The following is a 21,006-nucleotide window of genomic DNA, read 5'->3' as shown; positions in this document are numbered from 1 at the left end:
GGAAGTGTGAACATCAAGAGCAGAGAAACTGCTTTTGTAATGGGCCAACCACTCCCAGTCTCAGTTTAATCCTTGGTTGATGAAGTCAAATTTGTAAATAAATTGCAGCTCTGAAATTTCTCTTTGCATTTTATTCTTGAAAAATTTTTGTTGTAGGACTGCTCCTTTTAAATCTGTTACTGAGTGTGTATGGATATTGAAGTGTTCTCCTACAGGTTTTTGTACGTTACCGTTCCTGATATCCGATTTAGGTCCATTTACTCTTTTATGTAGTGATACTGGCCAAACTAGACAGTCTCTATGTAAAAGAATAAATGGACCTAAATCGGATATCAGGAACAATAACATACAAAAACGTGTAGGAGAACACTTCAGTCTGCCTGCACACTCAGTAACAGATCTAATCCTTGTGATGGAGTGGGGGGAGTGCAAATGCGAGACTCAGGCTAGATGTGAGAAACAAGCAGAATAGCTCCCAGTGGCTAAGGATGACCCTGGGGCTACAACTGGCAGGTAACACCTCTGCCCTGAACAAACAGGAGGGAGGAGCCGAGCTGGGTTTTTGAATCGGGGGGGGGGGGGGCGACACGGAGTTAGAGGCTAGGGGAAGAGAGAGCTGGAAGGCAGCCAGCCTGAGGAGGGGGAAAGCTACACCCCAGAGGGGCAGCCCTCGGGGTCTTCTCCCCAGGTCGGGTTGGAAGGAATGTCTCTGACTGCTGTACTGACGCTTCTGTGAGCAACTGGGCATCTGTTGCCTAATAAACCTCCTGTTGTACCTGCTGAGTGAGAGTCACTCCTGCCAGCAGACGGGGTGTAGTTCAGGGGGACCCCTGAACCCCATCACACTCCTACAACACAAAAATTTCAAGAGAGTGCGGGCCTTGTGCCAGCATCGGTGCCCACACTTCACTACCCAACTCAGGGTGCAATCTGGCAGACAACTTGGAGGGTTCTTGGTGCTTGACCCTTTCGAAGGACAGGCCTCGTTCATGCCTCTTTTTCTTGCGAGTCACTGGGCTTCAGCGTTGCCTCGCAGCGCTAGGCGCCAACCCCTGGACCTGACGTCGGGAGATTTCTTACTGCACCAATGGTGCTGGAACCCTCTGCACTGACAATGCACTGTTCTAAGCTTCCACAGGAGAAACGTCTGGGCTCAAGGCCGCTTCCATTAGTATGACTTTTAAACGTTGCACTCTGTCCTTTAGAGTTCAAGGTTTGAAGGCCTTACAGATAGTGCAACATTCACAAAATTGTGCCTCACCAAGGCAACTCTCACAAGTCCTGTGTGGATCACTGTTGGGTGTTCATTTGCCACATTTTGAACAAGTTTTGAAACCCGGGGAGTCAGGCATCCCCTGGTGCCGAAGCACTGAGAGGGATTCAAGTGCCACCATGGCTCACTGATAACTAAGTGAAAACTATTCACAAGTGATAAGAAATAATCTAACCTATTTACAACTATTTACAAGTGATGTCTACCAGCCAAACTAGGAAAGAAGAGAGAGCTCCAGCAACCCGCAGCACGGCAAGAAAGAACTGAGCGGCGGGGGGGGGGGGGGGGGTGTGCATATATTGGTCGCCACACAGGTGCTACTCCAGGGGGCACCACACCAACCATATGGCTACTGGCTAGGGCAAAAAGCTTCTGGCAATTGGGCATGCATCAGTGCACACCCAACTTGGAATGCACATGAGCAATCACTCAAAGAAGCAGTAATTCTTCCACTCTACTCAGCGCTGATTAGACCTCAAATGGAGTGCTGTGTCCAGTTCTGGGCTCCACATTTTAGGAAAAAGGTAGAGAAATTGGAAAAGGTCCAGAAAAGAGCAACTAAAATGATTAAAGGTATAGAAAAATATAACCTGAGAGAGAAGATTAAAAAAATTGGGTTTGTTTAGTTTGGAAAAGAGAAGCCTGAGGGGGACAAAACAGCAGCTTTCAAGTACCTAAAAGGATGTTACAAGGAGAAGAAAAAAATATATATTCTCCTTAGCCTCTGATGATAGGACAAGAAGCAATTGACTTAAATTACAGCAAGGAAGGTTTGGACATTTCCAAACTGTTAGAGTGGTTAATTCCTGGAATAAATTGTCTTGGGTGGTTGTAGAGTCTCCACCACTGGAGATATTTAAGAACAGGTTAGAACCATAGAGTTCCAGGGCTGGAAGGGACCTCAGGAGGTCATCTAGTCCAGCCCCCTGCTCAAAGCAGGACCAACCCCAACTAAATCATCCCAGCCATGACTATGTCAAGCCGGGACTTAAAAACCACTGGGGATGGAGATTCTACCACCACTCTCCATCACGCATTCCAGTGCTTCACCACCCTCCTGGTGAAATAGTTTTTCCTAATATCCAACCTACACCTCTATGTTTGTAATTTCAAACCATCGCTCCTTGTTCTGCCATCTGGTACCATTGAGAACAGTCTCTTTCCATCCTCTTTAGAGCCCCCTTTCAGGAAGCTGAAGGTTGCTATCAAATCACCTCTCACTCTGCTCTTCTGCAAACTAAATAAGCTCAAATCTCTCAGCCTCTCATCACAGGTCATGTGCTCCAGCCCCCTAATTATTTTCATTGCCCTTCGCTGAACCCTCTCCAAAGGGTCCACATCCTTTCTACACTGGGAGGCCCAGAACTGGACACAATACTTCAGATGTGGCCTCACCAGGGCTGAGTAGAGGAGAATAACAACTTCTCTAGATCTGCTGGAAATGCTTCTCCCAAAATGCCATTAGACTTCTTGGCTATAAGGGCACACTGTCGACTCATATCCAGCCCCCCATCCACCGTAATCCCCAGGTCCTTTTCTGATGCACTGCTACTTAGCCAATTGGTCCCCCGCCTGTAACAGTGCTTGGGAGCCTTCCGTCCCAAGTGCAGGACTCTGCACTTCTTGTTGAACCTTATCAAATTTCTTTTGGCTCAATCCTCCAATTTGTCTAAGTCACTCTGGACTCTATACCTACCCTCCAATATATCTACGGTATTTAACAGGGACAGTATATATGGTGCTTGGTCTTGCCATGAAGGCAGGGAACTGGACTCGACGACCTCTTGAGATCCCTTCCAGTTCTAGTATTCTATGAGTCTGCAATCATCCTATTGATGATGTTTAAGAAATAGGAGATAAACCCTTGATTTAATGGACCCTGATATAAGGGACTTTGGAAATAACAGACACTGTCTGCCAGCCCATCCTGCCTGCCCCCCAGATAAATGCCAGAGCTGCCGCCAGGGCTGGAGGAGTTGCCAGAACAGCTGAGGCCACCAGGGCTGGAGGGGCTGGGAGGGGGTGGGGAGGGGAGGACTCCATCAGGGCACAGGAGCTCTCCTCCCCCAGCCTGTGTGTGTAGCATGCTGGCACCCAGACACTGCTGCCTGCAGTGGAGCTGAGCAGCAGTCAGGGTGTCCGAGGCTGCTGCCCACTGGCAAGCTGGGTGTGGCCACACTCTACCTTAGCGCAGGCGGCTTGGAGCCAGGGGTTGGAGGAGCCACAGCGCTGAGAACTGCAGGAGGTGGAAGGAGCCAGGCCAGCATTCCACTCCTTTCCTGGTAATTGGGAGAGGGAGGTATGAGGGAAAAAATGGGGCAGGAGGGGGGAAGGGAAAGGGGGGCAGAGGATAGGAGTGAGTGATGGGCTGGGAAGGTCAGTGCATCGTCATACAGTATAACCATTTGTCTATAATGGACTTTCAGCATTAAAGGACGCTCCTTCCCCGCCTTAGTCCATTAAATCAAGGGTTTACTGTATTGTTCAGCTGAGGTCTGCATGCTATGGAGAGTATTCCTAACAACTATGTAAAGGGCTCATGGGACCTGATCCTTTTTATTTCAAATCTATTTTTGTTTCCTCGTGGGACTCCACTTTTATTTTGAATCCATCAGGTATCGGACTCTGGATTGAACCTGTGAACTAATTTTGAAAGAACTCTTTGCAATGCCAAAGCTCATCATCTCTACCATGAAACTGGCTTTAGAATTATACTCATACCTATATGTATGATGATCTTTTTCAGTTTAATAAAAATTGATTGTGAGCATGTAGTTGCACACATTTTGAAAATTCATTAACTTCAGGAGTAGTGTAGCCAATTTTTTATATGATAAACTTTTCAGTAATCCTCATATCCGAGTTGACTGGAAAGGAGCCCAAGTTTAGGTTACCTTAAGGGAGATGAATTTTTGGCTTCTGGGTAACCAGTAAGGTACTGCGGAAGCTGTTTCGTTGCTGGCTTTTGACATTGCATATTGAAATGTATGTGGGATTGTTTGCCAACGCAGAGTGGCCTCCCCCAGGACTTGAGGCCATAATCTAATTTTCCCTATATCCAGAGGTCTGCAACCAAAATAGCGCAAAGAGCCATTTTTTCAAATTCAGTTCAAAAATCAATACTTGAAGAGTCACAAAGCTTGTGAATACGACACAGTCCTTAATAAATGTCAGACTATACTTTTTTGTAATCCCTATTTTAAGGGCAACACAAACAATAATTTGTACCAGTTAGAAATTTTAAGTTACCTTCACCTCTGGACTGGAGAGCAAATGAGAACAAGGAAAATGCTGCGCTTGGGGATAGGCTCTTAAGCAGGAAGGAGCAATGATCACATCAACCCTCCACACTGAGGAGGAGGAACTGGGCAGCAAGTTCCCTGCAGGTGGCACTCAACGTCACACTCACTCTCCTGGCCAGAGCTGAAGCGCCAGCCCCACTTGGCGTCCCAGGATCTGACGCTGCTGTTAGTTTGAGGCACCCTGAGTTCCCACGCTCCCAGGACCAGTGGCGCCCGGACACAGAAGCTGCTCTGTGCAAGACACAGCACCAGCTCCCTGCCCAGCCATCAGATGGCAGCATCATGCCCTGCCTTCTCCTTGCCCTGTGTGCTGCCAGAGGAGTGGAGAGGGACGTATCAGTCGCCCATGACAGAGGCCAGGCAGGCAGAGGAGCCAATTTCCCCTCCATCCTCCTGCACCCATTCCACCTTCCCCTCCCCTCTGAGCCCCTGGATCCGCTGACCTGCACCAGGTGGAGGGAGGGAGGGAGCTGTCCAGAGCCAGAAAACATGGAAGACAGAATTGAGCAGGGGAGGGAGGATGTAGAACCACTCCCTCTAGCTCCCCACTCCGCAGCCAGATCACTGTCTCCCAGGGCCTGAATGGAGTCATTGCAGCGCCAGATGCTACCGCCGCTCACTCCTCTGCAGTTCCCTGCCCTGCCCTGCCACTGCTGAAATGACAGAACTAAATTCAGTTGTTTTAACAGCCGGATCCCTCCGGACGCCCTGCCGCCCATTAAACCCACTGAATTTAGTGCTATTGTTTTGCTCTGGCTCACCCTCACTCCCTGGCGTGGCTCCAGCTCTACCCCCTACAGGGTCCCATGACCCCAGCTCAACTCCACCCTCCCCACACCCCCTGCAGCCCTAACCCACCCCAGGCTTAACCCTTCCTGCCCCACTCCCACTGCTTCAATCCACCACCAGGCTTAAACCTCCCCAGCTGCTCCCCACCCCCAAGACTTACCTTTCAAAAAGAGCTCAAGGTGCTCCTCCTGCTCCCCCCGCTACAGAAGCTGTGTTCTGCTGGGAAAACAAGGCCACCCCTCCAATTTACACAAAATTCAAATTATGGGAGAGTGAATGCAAACACAAACCTTGCATAACTTGAGGGACTACTGTATGTGCATATGTATAACACCTTGCATTTAAATATATTAGCACAAGTCACAATGAGAAACACTCAAGTTAGGGAGCTAAAAGTAAAAATAGCTTTTGTAGTGTCTAGTTCATTTCATCTCAACTACTAATCATTTGGAATAGACAGATGCTCCTGCACCCCCACCCGCCTAGACTGTGAACCGAGCAGTTCCACAGTCCAGCCTGCACAGGCACATGAGTGGGCACATGAGTCATTAAGGCCCGTTGGGGGTGTCCCTAGCCTTCCCCGAAGTCTAACCCCTGCCCTCCCTCTCCCCTCTACCTCTTCTGCTTTCCCCCACCATCACACTCCTTCCCTCAAGCCCCGTCCCCTAAGGCACATGGTATCAAGGACTACTGGGAGACCAGGCATGGGGTGGCAGCAGTGGGGGTTGGGTCCCCCGTAATCACTGTAGCAGCAGGAGCTGTGGGCAACTGGAGCAGTGCAGCAGCCTCTGCTGTGCTGCCATATCTCAGGCAGACCAGGTCATCCCACTTCACAATAGTGGTGGAAAGTGGAGGAACCCAATTTTAGCATGGGCTGGCTTTTGAGATAGCAGCAGAGCAAAGCAGGCTGCTGCTTCGCTCTGTTTCCAAGAAGCTTCTCCTGCCACTGTGAGTGCAGTGAACCAAACCCCTGCTCCTCGCTCCAGTCCACCCAGCCCTACAGACTAACCTGAGTATGGGGGACCATGTAATCTATAAGACCTTTGGAGTGGCCACTGTGGCAGCCATGCTGAACTCTCCTAGGGATGGGATAGCTTTGCACACACCTGCCACAGGGACGTGCCAGCAGCGGCACAGAGCTAGCAGCCAGAAGCTGCTCTAACCCTGCTGTGGTACCAGTGGTGAAACAAGGAGACAAGGTTAAATCATCTGGGAGTGGCAGGTGGAGCCAAGGGATTCACTAGGGGGGATGGCCAGTTGCCATGCAGACTGACAGGCAGAGTCTATAGATGGGGATGGAGGGAGGCACACATGGGGATGCCTTGGAACCCTGCCAGAGAGGAAAGCCCACTGGCACATTAAGAGGATTTGAGGACTAGCATTGGTCCTAAGGTAAACAGAATTTGAGATCCCTAGTCTACATAGTACCAGGAAAAAGCAAGGGAAGAAACCAGCCAACTTAGGTGTAGAACAGATGATGAACCACACATGTAGGTAAAAACATTTTATCTGAACTGCAGCAGTGACAGTAACTTGATTTATTAAAGGTACTGTCATATCGCATCCCCCTTGGGAGGGGCGCAATACGAAAATAACTATCAGAAATTTAAGTGCAGAGTAGAGTACAGCGGGCTCAGGCCACGGGATGGAAATGTGGGGGTGGGGCTACAGGAATCAGGGAAGGAGCTTGGGGCCATGGGGCCTCAGGGCAAAGGGCTGAGACGTGGGTGGGTTCAGGAATCAGGTTTCAGGGTATGGGGTTCAGGAGTTAGGGTTGGGGGGACACAGGGGTTTCAGGAGTCAGGGCAGGGAGCTGAGGGCGTGGGGAGGCTCAGGACACGTGGGGACAAGAGCACCATTTTGGCTGCAGCCACACGTATAGTACCGGGACGCTGCTGATATGAGGGAGTAAGAGGAAAACGTACAATGCCTCCACTGTCCCCTGCAACAAGGAGTGACAGGAATGCAGACAAGCTGTGCAGTTTCCCCTGGCACCTTGTTAGGTTAAGAGTAGAAGCAGAGTACCAGGTACACATGACTGCAGCCTCCCCACCCTCCATAAATAGTGCCCAGAGGGAAGGGGGATTTGGAGCTGCAGCAGTCCCAGACCAGTGATGGGGAACCACATGTCCAGCCAGCCCCAACTTGCTCCCACTCCCTTCCCTCCCCAGACACTGCACTCTCACCTTGATGCCTCCCTTCCAACCTGCCCTGCACCCTTCCTCCCACCCAGACCCCACACCCCCAGCCCAGTCCTGAACACCCCTCTCACCCTAATCTCCACTCCTCTAACACCCACTCCTGGTCAAACTCCCACCGACAGCCCACTCCTGTGCCCCCTCCTGTTAGATGCCCAATTCCCAGCCTGCTCCTGCACCTTCCCTCCCACCCAGACCCCACACCCTAAGCCCACTTCCTGGCAGCCCATTCTAACACAACCCCTCCCCCCTCATTCCACCGGAAGACAAGCCCCAGAGAAGCCCACAAAATGTACTAGCTCCCCCTAGGCTGAGGAGCTGGTGGTGTGAGAACATAAGAACATAACATAAGAACGGCCATACTGGGTCAGACCAAAGGTCCATCTAGCCCAGTATCCTGTTTGCCGACAGTAGCCAATGCCTGGTGCCCCAGAGGAGGTGAACCGAAGACAACGATCAAGCGATTTGTCTCCTGCCATCCATCTCCCGCCTTCGACAAAAGGCTAGGCACCATACCTTACCCCTTGCTAATAGCCATCTATGGACCTAACCTCTAAATATTTATCGAGCTCTTTTTTAAACTCTGTTAGAGTCCTGGCCTTCACAGTGTCCTCTGGTAAGGAGTTCCACAGGTTGACTGTGCACTGTGTGAAGAAGAAAAAGGGGGGAATGTCTCCTTTGTTTTGTTGTTTTTCAGCTGGGGACCAAATCAGTAAGGGTTTTTTTTATTGTTGTTTCTTTGCTTCTCACTTGTATGGCCCCCAACTGATTTGTCTATGGGTCAGTAGCTCTTGACATGAAAAAGGTTACCCACCCCTGTTTTAAAGGGTATGTTCAAATTGTGCTTCTATGGATCCCATACAAAGGATTATGCACAGATAGATGGAAATATACCTGTCTCATAGCACTGGAAGAGACCTTCAGAGGTCATCGAGTCCAGTTCCCTGCACTCACAGCAGGACCTATCACTATCCCTGACAGATTTTTTTTTTAAATGTATTTGTCCCCAATACTTAAATGGCCACCTCAAGGACTGATCTCCCTACCCTGGGTTTAGCAGGCCAATCCTCAAACCACTGAGCTATTCCTCCCTGCCCCTTTTTTGGTCTTTTTTCTGAAGAGCAAAAGCAGCCACTTACAATACTATAACTACATAAATCAAATAGCGACAGAGAGATAGTTATGTTAGTCTGGTATGGCTATGATCTGAAGAAGTGGGTCTGTCCCATGAAAGCTCATCACCTAATAAATTATATTCTGTTAGTCTTTAAAGTGCTACATGACTGCTTTTTTGCCTGACAAATTAAGAATTTCACAAAATTAGCATAACACTTAAGATTTATTTTGGTTGCAGCTTTTAGGAGCTTTCACAATTAAGTGATCAGATGCTCTTATCTTCAGGCATGGAAACTCTAAAATATCTGGAACACTGACCCCACATACTTTTTTAACCTTTCACACAACAATAAATGGCTGGGGAAGCATTGCACTAACCAAACAAGCCCAACTCTTTCTGGAAATAAACAATAACAAACAAAAAAAAATAACTGTTTCCTTCATAACAAAAATGTCAAGTACCTGAAGGTAGTGCTACATCTCTTTTTCTCTATACAAGCTTGTTGCCATTCTACAACTATGTAGAGGAGAACTCCCATGCAATAGATTCTAATGTGCCATTTTAATTGGAAGTTAGAATAGGAAAGAAAAATAGTAATTGTTTCTTGTGCAAAAAATATTTTGAGAGTAGTATTCTGGCACAGTCAACATTTTCCGGGGAAAAAATGAGGAAAAAAATATTTTGAAAACTATCAACTGCTACTGCACCTCCTAAATGGCAGAAAAACACATGCAATTACTAAGTCTGTATATGTGGGTTAATATTCCTTTTCAGTTTGTACTTTTAAAATACACATCAAAACATACCTTACAATAATAGCATATATCCCTCATTTGTGGATTAATCCACTTCCCTTATTTGTGGATTAAGCTTTTAAAATATTTTCCTTTTGTAACTAAGAATTATGTCACGTCTACTTCAGTGAAGAGTCTAAAATGTTCACTTCCGATTTTCTAAAACCTTTTAAACCTTCCTATATACACAGCCAGCCCTCCTTCTCCCCACACAGGCAAGTGCGTTAAAAATAAGACCACACCCCAGAGAAACACGGGCAGGACTATCACTCTATCGCCACAACTGAAAGATGAGAGACAAAGATACCGTGATTCAAAAAAAAACACACATGGCGAAGGAGCGCCCCACCAAAGGCCATGTTAAACTAGATGTGTAAAGCACAGGCGAAAGGAAGCGCCCCTCGTGGAGGCAGAGCGTTTGCAGACTTAAAGCCGTGCCTGCCCGGGCTCCTCGCATGCTGGTAGTTTCTAAAGGCGAACTAAAACGAGGAGGCGAGTCTGCCGGGCGTACGTAAAAGTAAAAGGGGTCCAAGCCCGGGTGCCGCTACACTGAACCTCGCCGTTAGCAGCCGCTCTTCCTCTCAGCCAGCTCTCCGGGGAAGGAAGCTGCCCCACCTCTCTCCACAACTTATCCCAGGGATCGAGGCCATGAGAACACGCCCAGCCCCGCTCCCGAGTGATCTTCGTGCGTGCAGTGACTTCTCCAGGGTGCCACGTCGGGCCCTTCGTTTCCCTGTCAGGGGAGGGAGTCCCCAGCTGCCCGGGCAAGTAAGGCTCCCCGGCCCCGCGGGCACCGGCAGACCTCGGCTCCGACACAGCAACGCACCGGACCTACGGGCGGGGGACTGCCGCGGCCCCGTCCGCGCCTCACCTAGGAGCAGCAGCTTGACCTCCCTGGCCGCCTTCTCGCCATCCTCCCGCAGGTTCCTGTCGATCATCTTACTCCGCTCCACCGCCGCCTTGTCCTCCGCGCTCAGCGTGCAGCCCATCTTGGGGGCGGTAGGTGAGGAGCCCGGACAGGCGGGCAGGGGACAACACACCCTGCACGCACGCGCCGAGCGAACCCGCTCTTTCCCGGGCGTCAGTTGAGCCAACGGTCCCCGCGAGCAGGAACCCGCTGCCGCTCTCACGCCTCAGCCCAGTGATGCTACCGCAGCCCCAGCTCCCAAGGCCCCGCCTAGCCCTCCCTCAGCAGCGCGCGCGCCAGACAACACCTCGCTCGCCTACAAGCTCTGGGGCACGCTCCGACCCCCCGTCTTGGTCGCGGGGGGGGGGGGGGGGGGAGAGGAACAGTGCGCATGCGCTCGACCGCTCGGGCTAGAGCCTGCGGGAGGAAGGCGGGGGTGCTGGAAAAGAAGGGGTAGGAAACCCGGATGGAAAATGGGGAAGGGGTAAAGCACCTCTCCCAACCCACGCTGCGTCTGCGTGACGTCACTCGGCCGACTGATTTAAAAAAAATCCGTTAGTGGGGAGGGCAGAATGTTGAGGAGTGTTGTAGTACCGGACGCTACCACTTTCACAGAAGGGAGGTGGTGCTCATTCAAAACTATACCAACGGGAGCGCCGCCCGGGCGGGGGCGTCCCATTTCCTCTTCCCCCTCGCGCGAGCTCTCGGGAGGTGCGGAGGAGCCAGCGAGTACCACCCACCACAGGAGTCAAAAACTTGCACAACTTTTCTTAACGGGGAGTGAAAGCCACCATGTTCTCGCCTTCCTCCCAGCTGGAGGGGCCGTTAGCGACCCTGTGAGAGGGGCCTCCGGAGCCACCGAAATGAGAGGACTCAGCTCCGATTGCGGCCGCTCTGATTGGTTAGTCTAGCGCAGGAAAAAAGGGGGGGTGGAAACAAGTGGGATGGCAACCAATCAGAGTGCTCAGATATGCTGGGGGTGGAGCTTCTCGCGGGATGCGACTGGTTCCAATCATGCTCAGCAGCCTCAAGGTACTGGGCCTCGGTATGATGCCACCCACCTCCTTATGCCCTAAGGGCTGTGTGTCACATGCCGCTGAGGGCGGCCTCCTGCCCGGTTTAGGAACAGACACTCAGGTCAAACAGAACCCAACGGTGTCCAGTCAGGTGTACTGAATGGCTACCAAAAGTCCAGGTGGGGGTTTGTCCTCCCTGCCGGCAGGCTTCGGGACAAGCTGCAGTCACCCCAAGCCCAGCCGGGGACGAGAGGGAAGCGGGTACGTCTAGATCGGGGTCAGCAAACTTTTTACACTTTTTGTCCCTGCAGTTAGCAGGGCCCCCGGGACGGCGTCGAAGTGAGCAGTGATCTCCCTGAAGCAACGCACTGCGCTCCCTGGGTAATGGTGGCAACAAAGGCCCGGGGGTAAATCAGGTGTCTGAATACCACTTTGTCTTTTGAAAAGCCCAGCTTGTATTTTTAGTTCATTCAACGAAGTGAGACCAGCAAAAAAATTTATAAATCTTTTTTACCGATTGGACCGACAGGATCATGTCTCTGACCCAGGCATTACACAGAAAGAGATTGATAGTAATTGTGGTAGTTTTGTAATTTACATGGCTTCTTACTGTAAGGGATTCTCAGCAGCAATGAAACTTTAAACGAAATATGTTCCTCTCTCTTTATATCAGACTCTTGGAAGCTTTAAAACAAGCCCAGCCCAGGGTGCCTCAAGAAATTAAGCCTGAACATGACTTAACATGCCTTTTGTAGTCTGTATGCAGTGTGAAACTCAGCCTGAGTTCCCCTGAACAGTCAGCCCCTGCTGCTAACTTCCCTGCGGGCAGGTCATTAATCAAGCTGCTCTCCTGCAGCAAGGCCACACCCTCCTCCCTGGAGAGACACCCGGAGGGAATGCTGCCTTGGGGATAAAAAAAAAAAAGACCAGGAGAGAGCTCTGCAGAGCTGAGCATGAAAGGCACAGTGTCTGTGGGATAGATAATGGAGGGGAAGGAGGAGGGGCAGCTTGACCGTGCTTTTGACCCAGTGCTTTTTTTCTAGGAAAAAAAAAAGGTGGTGGAATACAAGTCCCAAACCAACCCACCCCCAGTGGTCCAAGCCACCCCTTGCACAGGATTGCCACCCCTCCACCAACTAAACTGCCGCCAGACTTCCCCACCCCTGCAGCCCCAGACCCATCTCCCTGCTCGAAATGAATGCCTTCCCCCAGAAACAGCTGCTGCCAGTGCACACAATGGAATGCCTTCCCCCTACCCCAGAGCCAGGTACTTCCAGCCTGCCCCAGCTGAATGCCCTCCTCCTTCCCCAGAGCCAGGTACCCCCAGCTCTCTCCACAAGTGAATGCTGGTGAGTTACTGACCTGGTGCCACTGGGACCACTCCAACTAGAGCTGCACCAGGCCGCTGGTGCCACACAAGTGCCAGGCCTCCAGGACCGCACCAGGGCAGCAGGAGCCACACAGCTCCTGGAAGGAGCCACAGAACCACGCTGGGCCCAGAGGAGCTGTGCGACTCCTGTCTGGAGCCATGCATGCGCAGAGTGGTGGGAGGGACACTCCACATGTGTGGCTCTAATGAGCCACATTTTACCACCTTGTGCTGCCCCATTTGCCACCACATGTGGTGAAAGGGGAGTGCAGCTCAGCAGTCTTCCAAAATGGTGGCAGCTCCAGGAAAAAAGGTGTCAAAATGCCATAATGCGGTGTTCCAGCAGAAAAACAGCCCTGGCAGGATCTCTCAAATTGTGCCACCCCCTCGCGGATTACCACTCTCCACTGGGGATGGTCCTGGGCAAGGTTATCCCAAGTGTCAACATCAATGATGCACTTTTACTTGTGCCTTCAGCACATCCTTATATCACTTCCTGAGGCCCAAAATGCTTCTCTTTCCTTCCTTCAACTTGGAAGACAGTCTGGGTTTGGGAGATGCTGCTTAGGCATCTGAACCATGTGACCAGTCCAATGAAGTTGTTGAGGAATGATAATGGCTTCAATACTGCTCATGTTCAACTCTTCCAGGACGTTTGTGTTCATGTGCCTATCCTCCCAAGAGATATTTAGGATTCTTCTCAAGCAGCATTGATGATATTGTTTAAGTGACTTTAAATGACACTCTCATGTCGTCCAGGTTTCACATGAATAACCACTGTGCAGTATACAAGGAACTTGGTCTTGGCATAAGTGTCTCGGTTTTCAAAGACCCTTTTGTCTAAGGTGGGCAAAAGAAGAACTTGCACAGCTCAGTGCTGAATTTCTGTGTTGATGTTGACTTTAGCAGAAAGATGATCTCCAAAGTATGGGAAATGTTCCACATTTTCCAGCAATTCTTTGTTGACTTCAATAGAAGTTACATGAGATTGTTCCGTCAGCAAGGGTTGGTGGAGCACCTTGATCCAGCTATTAGAAGGTATACTAGTACTAGCTGTTAGAAAGATGGCAACCCTAAGCAGTACCTGTGGCTCATGGTCCCTCGACTGCACTCCCCTTGCTTCCATGCTAACTCAGTGCCCTGGCCCAGTTGTAGCAATACTGGGCCCACTTTGCCCTCAAGACCCCTGGGGATGGACAGGAAGGCACATGGGATGCAAAGGCATGTGATCAGCTGAGCTTCTTGCCCAGAAAAACATGGGTCCTTTCAGGTGGAGTGCACTGAAACCAGAAGAAAAATTGATTTGGACAACAGAGCTCAAACAACCACAGTTAACAGAGATGATGTTGTGTTCTCTCTTTGGATTACTGAGCACTGTAGTTAAGTTTAAAATGAAAAACTTGTACAGCAAAGTCATGACATTCATGAGTGCCACATTTGTGAATTCAATTATTCAGGAGCAGCCTCAATTCCCCAAGGCTTCAGGGCCAGGAGCACCAGTGGCTGCCGCCACTTCCCCAGGGCTCCAGGATCAGGAGCCCCGGTGGCTGCCACTGCTTCCCCAGGGCTCTGGGTGGGGAGAACTGGCAGCTGCTGCTGCTTCCCTGGAACTCCAGGGCCAGGAGTGCCGCGGCTGCTGCGGCTTCCCCAAAGCTCCAGGGCTAGGAGTGCCAGCGGCTGCCACCACTTCCCCTGAGCTCCATGGCCAGGAGTACCTGTGCCTGCCACCGCTTTCCTGGGGCTCCACCATGCCCCCAGGGCTCTGGGCTATTTGTCCTACTCACGAAATTCAACATTTGCCAGGGTTCTCGACATGGAACCCTCGCAAATGTTGTGACCCTACTGTAGTTGCTTCTGATTTCCACACAATTAAGAGTAACCTCTGTAAAAATGTCCACTATTGACTACAACAGAACTGTGCTTTAAAAAAAAAAGTTTGAGTTTAGTTCATATTAAGTTATGGTTGAAAAACTTCCATTTGTTACTGAAGACATTGATCCCCTTTAAAATATCTTAAACTCACAAACTGAACCTAACATTTCAAACTTGGCATGATTTAAGTTCTCACTCAGCAAAGAAAATGAAGCCAGATTTGAAGAAAAATTGTTTGGTTAACCAGGAGAGGGAAACAGTGGCCTGGGCCAGAAGTGTGACATTGCCTGTGTACAATTAGGAGAATAAAAGGAAGAGGCATCTCTCCTCAGTCTCACTCGTTCACCACAAGAATCTGGTGCCTGTCTTGCTGTTTCCACCCTAGCAAACCCCCACCCCTCTTCCAGCCACAGTGTATGCTAAGTTTAGCTCAGTTTATGTTCTTTTCTGGCGTCTTCCGCCAACCACCCTCTCCCCCAAGCTAGTTTTTTGTTTGAAAAATGAACAACTTTTTACTAGCTCTGCTATCTATTAGTGATATTGCATCTCAGAATAAACTCTGATCTATTGTGGCTTCTTTACTGCCATGTGGGAAACCTAGCATCAGTCTCATTTCTCAAACCAGAGAGTTTTGGGAGCAGCTGCATAATTTACTTAGTTCCAAGGATGGAGGAAGTGAATAATACTACAAGGCTACATCTACGCTAGCCCAAAACTTCGAAATGGTCGTGCAAATGGCCATTTTGAAGTTTACTAATGAAGCGCTAAAATACATATTCAGCAGCTCGTTAGAATGCTGGCAGCCTCAGCACTTCGAAATTGACATGGCTCGCTGCCACACGGCTCATCCAGATGGGGGTCCTTTTCGAAGGGACTCCAGCAACTTCAAAAATCCCCTTATTCCTATCTGCTGATAGGAATAAGGGGATTTCGAAGTTGCTGGGGTCCTTTCGAAAAGGAGCCCCATCTGGACGAGCCACATGGCGGCGAGCCACGTCAATTTCAAAGTGTGGCAGCTGCCAGCATTCTAATGAGGTGCTGAATATGTATTTCAGCACTTCATTAGTAAACTTCAAAATGGCCATTTGCATGGCCATTTTGAAGTTTTGGGCTAGTGTATACACGGCCCAAGAGTGATTCTTAAAGTAGATTAAAATGGATTAAGAAATGACCACGAAATAAAATCAGAGGTATTGGCATCACTTGGGGCTTGTCTATACTACCACCATCCTTCGAAGGGAGGATGGTAAGTAGTGTGTTGGGAGTTTACTAATGAAGTGCTGTGCTGCATATGCAGCACTTCATTAAGCAAATCCCCCTAACACCACCACCACCCCCCGCGGCATCTTCGAAGTTTTAAACTTCAAATTTTGAGGTGTAAAGGGACTTCGAAGTTGCCCCGGCACTTCAAAGTACTGGCAGGTGAGCTGCTGCTAGATGCAAGCCAGTACTTCGGAGTATAAAACTTCGAAGTTGTTTTGGGTGAGGTGGGGGGGAATTTGCTTAGTGAAGTGCTGCATATGCAACACAGCACTTCATTAGTAAACTCCCAACACGCTACTTACCATCCTCCCTTCGAAGGAGGGTGGTAGTATAGACAAGCCCCAAGTGACCCAAATACCCCTGATTTTATTTCGTGGCCATTTTTGAATCCATTTTAATCTACTTTAAGAATCACTCATGGGCTGTAGACACTAGCCTTGGTTAGCTGTGTGAGGGTGTCAAAGGTGATGTGTATGAACTTCCAAATGAGCTTTTGTTTTTTGTTTTTTTAAACAAGAGTTCCTTTGTACAAATGCAGGAAGGTGAAAAAAATACTAAGGTTCCTGCTAATCTGATCTGGAGGAAAGTGGTAGTCTGTTTGACATCAAGTCCGTGAGCAAGATCCACAAGCAAGCAACTGCGAAAGAGTTCTCTGTACTGTTTCAGAGTACCAGCTAACCCCATTCACTGTCATATCTCCAACCAGCCCATTTTTGTTTCAGAGGAAATAATAAAAGCAATCAGGAATACATTGGGGAAAAATATTCCCTCCTGATTCTTCCAGGAGATCAGCTGAAATTGACATTACATAATGTTATTTTGTTATTCTTCAATTCAGAAGGGTTAATATCAGTGGCATTGCTTTGACAAATACATTCAAACACTCTGAAATAGCAAGATAATAAAGGTACATCGCCAACTTGAGTCTTCTAAAACTAACTTAGAAACATTCAATTGTCAAAGTCCCCTTTTAAATAGTATGTGACCCCACTTTGCCTTTAGTTAATCAAATAACATTTGGAATCAATGTTCTAATTTCAAGTGTAAAACAAAATGCACATGAAGCTTTGAGTCTTTAAAGATGCATTAAAATTAGCAACATGCTGTCATGGCAAGTGTGCAATAAACCACCATGATGAGCATGTAGCCAAATACATCTAAAGACTGCATCTATAATAGTGTAGAAAAATGGAAGTTTCAGTAATTTAAATGGCAGACAGATAGAAAAACAAATTGATGAAGACAATGAAGGACCATTTCATTAATCTCATAAATTAATAATCTTTAAACAAATAAAAGTCTATTTATGGATTAGATTGTGAATTACATATCCAGTAAAAGGCTGTATATTTCACATATACCTGTAATGGTCAGAAGTACAGTTTCCAACATGTATATTGTTTATTTTTACAAAGATTTTAAATATGATTGAATATGACAAATTCTGGCAGTTGGACTCATATTCCAGGTATAATTATTTGTTGCTTACCAACAATTTGTTAGTGTTTGGTGCACAAAGCAGAATGGTTTGTGCATTGATCTAATATGCATATATTGTTTCGAAACCTGATTCTGCACAACTGAATTCAATGGTGATTGTGCCATTGGCTTCAGTCCAACCACGAAGAAGTGCATAGTTCTGTGTGTGTCTTGTAAATGAATACCGGCAAGTGAGTAAGCATTCAGGAGACCTAAGGAAGGCTTTTGCCAGGGTTATAATGCTTACTCTCATTCTCAGTGTCACCCATCCCTCCTCATGCTCCCCAAAAGTGAGGAGGGAGGACAAGGACAGTCTCCTACCCCACCCCCGTGACCTCTTCCTACTGCAAAAGGTTATTCCACCACCCTTAACATCCCTTCTTTTCCATGCAGTTTAACCCTCCCCACCAAATAAAAGTATTCTATTTATGACAACTACAGTCTGATTTATTGGTTCATGTGTGTGGTGGGATGCACAAATCATTGAAGGGAATTAGTATCACAACAGCTAAGTGCAGCAGAATCACATGCCTGCCCAATCATTCATTCAGCTGGAGAGGGCTGATAGCAGAGCTGCTACTACCCCAAGGTTCACAGACCACTCATGGCAGAGGGAGCCAGGTGGGGTTTGCCAAAACCAATGGGGCCAGTGAGACCCCAGAGGGACTGACTAGTGTACAGGGTCTTGGACTGGTGGGTCGTCAGTGAGGCCAGTCCGCAGGCATGGGGAAGCCAGGTGCCAAACCTGGCTTATTTCACGCATGTGTGCACCCCTGCTAAAAATACACACACATACACACACAAAAAAACAGAAGCATTCATTTTGTGAAAATAACCTTCCCTTTACATCCTTTCTTTTTCCTGCACTTTAATCCTTCTTTTTCCTGCACCTTAACCCACACCCCCCCAGTAAAACTATTCTTTTTGTGAAAAATATGGTATGATTTATTGGTTCATGTGGTAGGGTGCACAAATCATTGCAGGGAATGGGGGTGGTATCACAACAGTCAAATACAGGAGAATCTGTGGCGGCCCAATCATTCATAAAGCTATTTTTCAAAGCCTCCCTGATTACCTCTGCATGTGCACTGCTGAATGCTCTTGTAGGCAGCTACGAAGGGTCCCGTGGCACCTTATAAACTAACAGAAAAGTTTTGAGCATGAGCTTTCGTGAGCAAAGACTCACTTCATCAGATGCTGGTCATGGAAATCACTGCTCACAGCAGCTGCCTCTGCACTCCAGACTGTCATGAAATTCTCCCACCTGGACTCACAAATACTATGCAAAATACAGCCCAGTGAAGCCATTAGTTTTGGAAAGATCCAAATGGGTCAAAAGGCACCTGAACCTGGCTTTTAACTGCCCAAAGGCACATTCCACCACCATTCTGCATTTGCTCAGTTTGTAGTTGAAGTACTTGCTGCGGTCCAGGGTGCCTGTGCATGTCTTCATAAGGCAAGGAAGCAGAGGATAAGAAGGGTCACCCAGTGTTACTACACGCATCTCCACGTCACTAGTTTTGATTTTCCATTCTGGAAAAAAAGTCCCATCCAGGACTTTTCTGTACAGACCAGAATTTCTGAAGATGCACGCATTGTGAGCCTTTCCTGACCATCCCATGTTAATGTCAGTGAAATTACTTTTGTGATCCACCACAGCCTGCAACACCATTAAAAAGTATCCCTTATGGTTTTTATCCTCAGAGGCCAGGTAGTCTGGGGCCACAGTGAGGGTTTGTGCGCCGTCTATGGCTCCACCACTGTTAGGAAACCCCATGGCAGCAAACCTGTCCACTATTTGATGGACATTTCCCAGAGTCACACTCTTCTGCATAGGATGGCAACAGATTGCACTGGCTACCTGCATAACCATGGCCCCCACTGTAGATCTGCCCACCCTGAACAGATTTGCCACTGATTGGTAACTGCTGAGCATTGCGAACTTTCATAGAGTGATTGCCACTTGCTTGGGAACGCTAAGGAAGGTTGCATTCTTGTATTCCTATGCTTCAGGTTGGGGGACAGCAAATCACAAAGTTCCGTGAAAGTTCTGCATCCACTGCTGGGCATCCTAGACCTCCAAAATGATGTGGTCCCACCAGAGTGTGCTGGTTTCACAAGTCCAAAAATACTGCTTCACTGTAAGCACTGTATTCAGAGCAGCCAACATTTCTAAGTTCCTGGTCTGAAGTTCTTCAATTTCATCTCCACCCTCTTGCTCCACAACCATCATCTCAGACCACTGCCCTTCTTGAAACAAATATTCCGTGACATTCCAGAAAGTGGACATAATGCACTGTGCAATGGCTTGAATCATTTGAGGATTCATGCTAGTGCTAGCCCTGTGCCAAAGAAAATGGCATGGTCTGCCATTTGTTTGTTTTCGTGTGGTTAGTGGGTGCTTTGAATTCTGCGATAGTGCTTTGCATTCTGGGATAATGACATCAGACCCACGAGCAACTGTGGCACATTTTTTTTCCACAACCCAATGGTGCAAAACCCTCAGAATGCAACAGGGCAAAGGCACTGTGGGATAAGTACCCACAATGCATTGGTCATGCAGTCGAACTTGGATAAGGCAATGGAGACACAGTAAGTTGACACAGAGAAATGGTACGTTGACTTTCCTGAACGACTGCAGACATTTAACTTTGAGTTTTTAAAATTGAGGTTAAAAAGTTGAGTTTATTAAAATTGATTTTATTTCGTAGTGTAGATGTAGCCCAAAGCCCCATGTTTAGGACACTACCAGGTGTGTAAAGAAGTGTTGAGGTTTAAGTCCCTGTTCTACATCATAGAATATCTTCAACAGGAGAAGCTGAGATAGCCCCATAGCATCATGCTCAACAGGCAGGTGCCTAGAGCAGCTGGGGTGATGCAGATCGGAATCTGAGCCCCTGCTCTAATTCTGGCAGAGAAGGGATTTGACAACAGGTCTTTCTACCTCCAGGGAGCATGCTACCAATAGGTTACTGGATATCACAAAACATGAAGAGCCAGCTAAATTCTTGCTCTCACCTTCATTTTGTGAGCACTAGATATGCTATGAGCACACCTACTGGATCAAGCCATAGACATGAGAGAATGCACTGGATGAGAACCCCCCAGGCTTTGAATACCAAGCAGCTTGGCCACAGCAGGACCTAAGTGATTTTGCACATCCCTGCCTGTGGAAACTAGGGTGCCCACAGAATTAGGCAACAGCTGAGTTGTGGCTTTGTGAATATTAGTGGCATCTACATCTTGGATTCAGGCAACTAAAGAAGCAGATGGACACAAATATCCTTTTGAGAACCTATCCCTTATACTCACACTTAGTTTTAAGCCCTTGAATCTTCCCACTTGAAGCCAATGAGTGAAATCTTGCCTACAGTGAAGTCAGTAGAAATGTTACAGTGACTTTAATGGGGCCAGGAGTTTACCCAGTAGGAACTGTCAAGCATGTAGGTAGGTTAGGTTAGGGTTAGGGTGCTCAGCACCTTGAATAATTGAACCCCTACATCATTAAAATGTCATTGACTAAGCTGAGACTTGCCATTTTACACAAGTATTGTTATAACCCAACTGAGCTATTTTAAGTCATGATGGTGATCCTTTGTCCAGAGTTTGACACTGTACTACTTAGGA

The 21,006-nt window shown here is 48.2% G+C and overlaps 1 protein-coding gene across 1 annotated transcript in view; it reads right to left on the bottom strand.

The window, feature by feature from the left end:
* GNAI1 (G protein subunit alpha i1) overlaps positions 1–10,868 on the bottom strand; it is a 68,530-nt gene extending 57,662 nt beyond the window's left edge. The window contains exon 1 of the mRNA XM_075017313.1: positions 10,345–10,868. Coding sequence (XP_074873414.1) covers positions 10,345–10,462 — 118 coding nt within the window. The 5' untranslated portion in view covers positions 10,463–10,868. The remainder of the gene's footprint in view (positions 1–10,344) is intronic.
* Between the last annotated feature and the right edge of the window lie 10,138 nt (positions 10,869–21,006).

The sequence above is a fragment of the Carettochelys insculpta genome, chromosome 1, assembly GCF_033958435.1.
Source record: "Carettochelys insculpta isolate YL-2023 chromosome 1, ASM3395843v1, whole genome shotgun sequence".
Classification (NCBI taxonomy): Eukaryota; Metazoa; Chordata; order Testudines; family Carettochelyidae; genus Carettochelys; species Carettochelys insculpta.
Note: the sequence above shows the minus strand (reverse complement) of the source record. Positions and strands in the feature narration are given on the sequence as shown.